The following is an 8,637-nucleotide window of genomic DNA, read 5'->3' as shown; positions in this document are numbered from 1 at the left end:
TATGGATGCTGTATGGTATCATGTACCCAGAAAAAATTATTACGTTTGATTAATGTTCATGTTAAAGGTTAAATAACTGTTAATAGTTATCCTCCCTATCCGTGTGGAAGTGGTAAGTTTTTGGCTTTTTAAGTTTAAAGGAAATAAATTGAAGGCTACCGTTTAGGTCGCTAGCTCTCTAGTTTGCGAGTTAGCATGTGTCTCAAAACCCTGCAGTTGCGCAATATGTTGTAAATAAAAAGAGTATAAATGTGACTATAGTCGTGTTTTGTCATGTCTACAGGGCTCTAATAATGCTTTGTTCATTTTAATCTGAAAAAATTAATTTGTCTACCCACCAACTATATGTGGTTTCTTAAGTTTTTATTATTTGCTGTTTTATTGTTATTATTATATTTATTTATTTATTAGTGATTGATTGATTTTCTTTATTCTTGATTTGTTTATTTATTTTTCATCTTATTTTGTGCACTGAAAAAGCGACACTGTTCCACTCCTGATCACTGTAGATGTGATAATGAGTGGAAACGGGTTACATCAGGGGTCGCAAACTCAATTGTCTGGACCGCATCAAGTACTGGGAAAGGTGTGGGATAGGCTCCAGCTGCCTCTAAGTGTATCGTCTCTATTTTTGCCCATGCAGTCCAGTGCTGATGACTGATAATGTCAATGTTAGTAATCCTATTATTCCCAACCAAACTAATCCACCTGCAGGGATGCTAGCGGCTGCATGGACTCATTCATTCCACATACATGAATGACAACAGAAGGTGATACATAGATTTGAAATATAAATGATGTCAGATATGCAGGACTCACTGCTGCTGGGCTTAGAGGGCATCAGGAAGACCATCCAGCATGGAGGAACTGGACAACTCCCAAAGTTCATCACTGGTGCGAAGGTAAGAGATTTTCCATGAGATGTTCACACGGACGGTGAACGCTCAAAACCAGTTAGCATCTTAGAATATTAATTATCAAATGGATTTATGGCAAGTCATGAAGTGATTCGAAGCTCAAAGAAAGGTTCACTTTTTGAGGCATTAAATATGTTAATGCCTTTTTTAATTATACAGTAATTAGGGATGTCCCATAATTATCGGTACCGATAAATATTGGACCGATATCAGTATCACAATGTGTTATCGCTCGATATCGGTATCAGATTTGTTCCCTATCTTGGTATGAAAGTGAGTGTGAATGGTTGTTTGTCTATATGTGCCCTGTGATTGGCTGGCGACCAGTCCAGGGTGTACCCCGCCTCTCGCCCGAAGACAGCTGGGATAGGCTCCAGCACCCCCGCGACCCTTGTGAGGAAAGCGGTAGAAAATGAATGAATGAATTAATGAATAATTAGGGATGTCGCATAATTATCGGTACCAATAAATATTGGATCGATATCAATATCACAATGTGTTATCGGTTGATATCGGTATCAGATTTGTTCCCTATCTAGGTATGAATGTGAGTGTGAATGGTTGTTTGTCTATATGTGCCCTCTGATTGGCTTGTGACCAGTCCAGGGTGTTTCTCTCGCCCCAAGACAACTGGGATAGGCTCCAACATGACCCTCGTGAGGATAAGCAGCAGATGGATGGATGGATGAAAACGTTAAAAATGCAGTATAGGACACATATGTGTTTATTCCACCATAGGAGATATGTCATGTTTATACATATTGGTATCGACTGATATCGGTATCGGAAATTGGGAGTTGGACAATATCGATTTTCACCAAAAAAGCCAATATCGGGACATCTCTAATTATAATACAAGCTGAATTTATGATGCCTGAACCCATCGGGAAAAGCTGCATTTCACACTTAGAGCCACTAGAGGGCGACAGCTGCTATTTGCAAAGAATGTAAACATTAAATATCTATTTTGTAACATTTTCAGACTTGCCAAAGGAATAGTATGAGCCTCCCAGCAACCTAATGACTGTGGGACAGTTTTATATATTTGGACTATTTGTAAATAAAACAAAAAAAACTCCCTTTTTGTCACTTTTGCGTTTTTTATGTGCAGATGCCAAGAAAAAAAACACTCCACGGGGCCACATTTGAGACCCTCATAGAACCTAACTGACCCTAAGCTGTAAATAAGCTACGCCACAATATGCTGGCATGACTCTCCTGTCTTTTGTTTGTTTTGGCTAATTCTGCAACGATGTCAGCAGGAAGTCACAGCACGCTGCTCGTTTGATTTGTTCAGGTGACGTTTCACTTCCGCACCATGCTGTGTGACGATGAGCGCACCGTGATCGATGACAGTAAAGTGGTGGGCACCCCCATGGAGATCGTCATTGGCAACATGTTCAAACTGGACATCTGGGAGACTCTGCTGGCCTCCATGAGGATCGGTGAGGTGGCAGAGTTCTGGTGTGACACCATTGTGAGTAGAACCGTATCAGACCGCTTCTTTCCATGTGTGTGTGTTTTGGGAAACGATACACGCCTTCATAAAATCACTTTTAGCTGTGCTAATACAAAATGTTATTAAACATTTTGACATCATTAACTGTCATATAGGCTGCATGGCGGAAAAGTGGTTAGCACACAAGCCACACAGCTAGGAAACCCGAGTTTGATTCCAGTTTGCATGTTCTCCCCGTGCATGCGTGGGTTTTCTCCGGGTACTCCGGTTTCCTCCCACATTCCAAAAACATGCTAGGTTAATTGGCGACTCCAAATTGTCCATAGGTATGAGCTGCAACGGTGGACGAGTGGTTAGCACCCGGGCCTCACAGCTAGGAGACCCGAGTTCGATTCTCTCATCTCATCTCATCTCTGTGTGGAGTTTGCATGTTCTCCCCGTGCATGCGAGGTATGAATGTGAGTGTGAATGGTTGTTTGTCTATATGTGCCCTGTGATTGGCTGGCCACCAGTCCAGGGTGTACCCCGCCTCCTGCCCGAAGACAGCTGGGATAGGCTCCAGCACCCTCTGCGACCCTTGTGAGGAAAAGCGGTAGAAAATGAATGAATGAATAATTAATTTACATATTTCATCTTATTTATAACTACTAGCTACCAACTACTTAAATTACAAATAATATTTTTTCTGTGTGACCTCTTTCTATTTTAAAAGCTGCTGTCCCACACATTTCAAATATTTGGGTGGAGGTGTAATATTAGAATGTGTGTGTGTGTGAGAGAGAGAGAGAGAGAGAGAGAGACAGATGGGTGGAACAGTCATACTGTCATTAATCTGCACCAGTCTCACTTTTGTCTAATCGGCTCGAATTCCTGCTGAATCAGCACGATTGACTCCCCTCCACTCTGATTAGATTTGAAGGGGCTCAGAGCCTTTAGTCCCTCCTCTGCCCCCCCCCCCCCCCCCCCCCCACACACACACACACACACACACTGTGTGGCACAGTACAAAGTGGTGGAGGGCAAACATGTTGTTGTAATTGAACACTGCAGAAAGAGGTGCAAACTCTGGAAGATCTAGAAAGCTTATCGTGTGTAGCTGCTCTATAATGGTGGAAATAGTCAATGTTCTTTCACCTTTATAACGCTTTTCCACCCCTAAAGCACTCAAACAATATTCAACTGGGGGTTCAGTATCTTGCCCAAGGATACTTTGGCATGATTATGGAGGATCGAACCCGCAACCTTCAGGTTGGGAGACGACCAGGAGTCCCCTAGGAGTCCACAGCTCAATACACAGCGCTGAAAATGAGCATAATAGGTCCACTTTAATGAATACATCATGCTGTTTCACGGCTAAATACAGCCTATTATTGCTCAAAAATGTGCAGATTTAAGCAAATTTTATGCCTGAAAATTTCTAAATTACTATATAGTACTATATATATATATATTTATATATATATATATATAAACCTTTCCTGACACAGAGCACATCTGTTTAGCATGTAAGGGCATTTAGATCAACAATACTATCTGCCCCAATGGCTGGACGGGACACACACACAAAAAAAAAAATTAAGTACAATATAAATTTAACGCGTCAAAAGACTTGATCACCAGAACAACAGGCTTTTATTGCAGGTATGTATTCTTTCTAAACAGGCACTTCCTGTCCACCCCTCACTCTGCTGCCTCAGGTACACCTTTATAGCAACAAACACAAAGCATGAGTCTAATTTATGTCTTATATGTCTTATTATGTTTACTATATTGAGTAATACAAGTGTAGAGGTAATTATGGGGTGTTATTTCATGTCTAGAGAACTATAATAATAATAAGAAGAAAATCTGTATTTAGAAGGTCTTACGCAAGTTATAGCTTGATGTTGCTGAAGGATTTAAATGCCGCAAATAATTCATTCATTCATTTTCTACCGCTTTTTTCTCACGAAGGTAGCGGGGGTGCTGGAGCCTATCCCAGCTGTCTTCGGGCGAGAGTTGGGGTACACTCTGGACTGGTGGCCAGCCAATCACAGGGCACATGTAGACAAACAACCATTCACACTCACATTCATACCTATGGACAATTTGGAGTCGCCAATTAACCTAGCATGTTTTTGGAATGTGGGAGGAAACTGGAAACCGGAGTACCCGGAGAAAACATGCAAACTCCACACAGACATGGCCGAGGGTGGAATTGAACCTTGGTCTCCTCGCTGTGAGGTCTGCGCGCTAACCACTAGACCGCTGTGCTGCCCCAAATTGATATTATTTAATTTAATATGATCTAATTAAGATTTAGGGCGGCATGGTGGTCTAGTGGTTAGTGCGCAGACCTCACAGCTAGGAGACCAGGGTTCAATTCCACCCTCGGGCATCTCTGTGTGGCGTTTGCATGTTCTCCCCGGGTACTCCGGTTTCCTCCCACATTCCAAAAACATGCTAGCTTAATTGGTGACTCCAAATTGTCCATAGGTATGAATGTGAGTGTGAATGGTTGTTTGTCTATATGTGCCCTGTGATTGGCTGGCGACCAGTCCAGGGTGTACCCCGCCTCTCACCCGAAGACAGCTGGGATAGGCTCCAGCACCCCCGCGACCCTCGTGAGGAAAAAGCGGTAGAAAATGAATGAATGAATTAAGATTTAAGAATACATGTAAACATTATATATCCCGTACAAACATAGAAAATAGATATGAAAATGATTACAATATAAATCAATGTCAATAAATTATATTATTATTAGAGAGAAAAATGGAACCACTCTACTGTCTCCAAATGGAGGCCATTTAGGTCCCTTAACTATTAGAAGGGTTAAAATGATTTAAAAGCAATTGATAAGCGGAAATCGTGTTTAATTAACTAGTTGGTCCTTTGATTGGCACTTTGACTGCAATAAGCGTGAAAGGTCAAGATCACAGGCAAGCGGCGCCATGAATCACTACATAAACACAGTCCATCAATTCCATCGCTGCTCGCCAGTAAGTGAAGTGTAACGGCTCATTTAATCGCCCCTTTTTTTTTTCTTTTTGCTGTCTCCTCCACAGCACACTGGTGTTTATCCTCTGGTGTCCAAGAGCATGAGGCGCATCGCAGAAGGCAAAGACCCAGTGGACTGGCACATCCGTACATGCGGCATGGCCAACATGTTTGCCTACCACACCCTCGGATACGAAGACCTGGATGAACTGATGAAGGAGCCTAAGCCGCTTCTCTTCGTTCTAGAGCTGATCCAGGTTAGGAGCGGATACAACATGGGGACTTGGATGTTTGTAGGACAACGCGTACATGTCCATGTGACAGGTGCTGCAGCCCAGTGAGTACAACAGAGAGTCGTGGGCTCTGAGTGACGAGGAGAGGCTGAAGGTGGTGCCCGTGCTGCACGGTCAGGGCAACAAGCTCTACAAGCAGGGCCGCTACCAAGACGCCACTTTGAAATACAAGGAAGCCATCATTTGCATCAAGAACGTCCAGACAAAGGTGACCACACCTCCAGAACATGATCGTTAGAACCAATGTGACATGAAGATTGGGGGTGTTAGGAGAAAGCATGGGAGGCTCCATGGCTGAAGCTGGAGAAGATGGCCCACACCTTAACGCTCAACTACTGCCAGTGTCTTCTACGCATGGAGGAGTACTATGAGGTCATAGAGCACACCAGTGACATCATCAACCAGCACCCAGGTTGGACACACAAACACATTCACACACGTAATAATGATACGAGTTGTAGGACAATGTTACACCACTAGATGGTGCTGTTGTCCATTTTCTTATTTAATACAGCACCTTTTATATAGCAGCTAAGCCTGACATAACAGGTTGTTTTCTACAGTGCAGCTATTATGTAGTCTACAAATCTCTACCTGGCAACAAGTACAAGGCATATCTTCTGATGGGACAGCACGGTAGGAAGCAAATTAAATTTAGAGAAGTCAGTGTGCAGCTGGGAAAGCCATATGTATGAGTCAAACCATTATATCCATTATATATATCCATTATATATCCATTATACCATAAATCCTACCCCTCCATCTGGTACTTTTACAATCAGTAACTGTTACATTTGTTCACTTCCTGCTTTCCTAATATAGTTTAAGGTTTTGTTTTGTTTTTTTGTCACATACCGAAGTACAAGGTGATATGAGCATCCAATGCCATAATGGGTACCATAGTAAGTGTCAATATAGTGATATATATAGCACATCATGACTGGTTCAAGACTCTTCATCCTTGTATTTAGCAAACATCAACTGCTTGTATTGTTTCTTGAATTGGCTCATCGTTGTGCATTGTTTGAGTTCCTTACTCAATCCATTCCAAAGTTTGATTCCAGTATACCTCACAATGAACATGTGTGTTCTGGGCCACCCTTCATCTTCAGCTTCCTTAGCAAAACACTTGGATGTGTATTGTTTGTTCCTTATCATGCTGGAAAACATTTTCGTCATGTCACAGCACATGTTGGAAGTTTCCTGCAATTAACCACAGCTCACAGGGGTTGGCAGCACTCATGCAGCACTCACTACCACCACCATGTTTGGCACAATTATATTGGTACTCAATTGTGTTGCCTTATTTTCAGTGAATACTAAATATATACAAGCTGCACAATGACTACTCGAAAGTATATCCAGGTTTTATTTCTGTAGTATTGTCCAAATAGAAGATATACTATAAACAAAAATGGCTCCAAATGTATAAGCAAAACATGTACATGAATGAGGGGTTAAAAAGCAAGTATAGCACCACTATCATTTTCTATTGCAAGGAATTAAAGTGAAAGGAATCCAAACATTGGAAATTGTAAAATATCATTTTAGTCGCAGAAAGGCGGGGGTGTCAAAAGTACTGCAGTTTATGACCAAGAATGTCGTCTAAACACCTATGAGTGAAAACAACACCTTCCATAAAAGGTGTTTATATTGTTCCCCCTCAGGGGTAACAAAGGCCTTCTACCTGCGTGGAAAAGCCCACGTGGAGGTGTGGAACGAGGCCGAGGCCCGGCAGGACTTCAGCAAGGTTCTGGATCTGGAACCTGGCATGAAAAAGATGGTGAAGAAGGAACTGGCGGTGTTGAACATGCGGATGGAGGAGAAGAACCAGGAGGACAGGGTCAAATACAAGGGCATGTTTTGAGCTAAATATTCATTTTTTGTAAGTAGTACTGGATCTATCCGACTATGTGGGGTACATTTCTCTCTATTTTAGATATTGAACCTTTCCCTTTTTCCCCACAAGGTGGCACTAAATCCACATGTACTGTCTTGTCTCAGTGTGCTCTCAGCAGGGATTCTGCAGTTGAGTAATAAATCCAAGCTGCAGCACAACTTCCAGACTCCTGAGGCTCGTAAAAGGAAATCATGTGAGATGTAGCTACTGTTTGTCTGGCTACATTTGGTCTTCTGTTTTGGAGACAGGGGTGGGCTAACTGCGGCCTGCGGGCCACATCGAGCTCGCCAAAAGCATTTTAATCCGGCCTACTTGATGTTTTCCAAAAGTTTGTACAAAAAGGCCATCTAAACACAACACATGAACAAAGTAACCTATGTACTACACCATAAGGCAATACAAATATTTACACCAATAGAATATACCATGCCAAAAAATATAGTCCTAGCTTGTGGTACTCTTACATGTTTGATTGATTGCAAAATATGTTGAGGAAGTTGTGAAGTGAAGTAAATAAGGAGGAGTAAACATACTCTTGATTGCCAATTTTGTTCATAGTTCAAATTGTTGTTGCAGGTCTACTACCCAGCATGACTTGCGTCCATTTGGAAATAACAGTTTTAAGTTACATGTTATGTTTAGCGAGGTGCATTCCTACAATACTGCAAACCGTATTAACCGTATTAAATAACGTCATATTAAAAGATGATCTTTGTCGCTTACATTGAGGGAACCCCCACTGAGCAGCCCGTAGTGCAGAGAAGCATCACTCAGGGAAATGGGGCTCACTCTAATGCAGAAGTCTAATGATGACCAAAATCAATGGGAGTGCATCAGTGGGGGAAAAAAAAAAAAAGCAAAATGCAAGCCACCACCTTTGGGAAGACAGCCAAGCAATTAAAGGAGTTGCTGTCCATCCATATGTGGCTAAAATGTTTTATTTTGTCGTTTAAACATTTACGCCACCTATTTATCTGATGCAGACCGTTTGTGGTGCTGAGGATTGATGACATGCCATGGGACTGTGCCACTGGAACATGAACAGAAAGTCAATTCTGCACAGCAGCACAAAGCACTACTGGCTTCCCT

The 8,637-nt window shown here is 42.1% G+C and overlaps 1 protein-coding gene across 1 annotated transcript; it reads left to right on the top strand.

Annotated features, from left to right (window-relative positions):
* The first annotated feature begins 735 nt into the window (after nt 1-735).
* aipl1 (aryl hydrocarbon receptor interacting protein-like 1) lies at nt 736-8,398 on the top strand. Its single transcript, XM_058080074.2, has 6 exons — nt 736-902; nt 2,215-2,394; nt 5,424-5,612; nt 5,680-5,856; nt 5,919-6,060; nt 7,316-8,398. Exons 1-6 carry the CDS (start codon nt 795-797, stop codon nt 7,513-7,515), a joined length of 996 nt encoding a protein of 331 aa, XP_057936057.2. The 5' UTR covers nt 736-794; the 3' UTR covers nt 7,516-8,398.
* Nucleotides 8,399-8,637: the final 239 nt, after the last annotated feature.

This window comes from Doryrhamphus excisus, linkage group LG8 (genome assembly GCF_037039965.1).
Source record: "Doryrhamphus excisus strain RoL-2023G ecotype Guam linkage group LG8, RoL_Dexc_Guam_v1.1, whole genome shotgun sequence".
Classification (NCBI taxonomy): Eukaryota; Metazoa; Chordata; class Actinopteri; order Syngnathiformes; family Syngnathidae; genus Doryrhamphus; species Doryrhamphus excisus.
The sequence above is the reverse complement of the archived record's forward strand: the minus strand, read 5'-3'. Positions and strand labels throughout refer to the sequence as shown.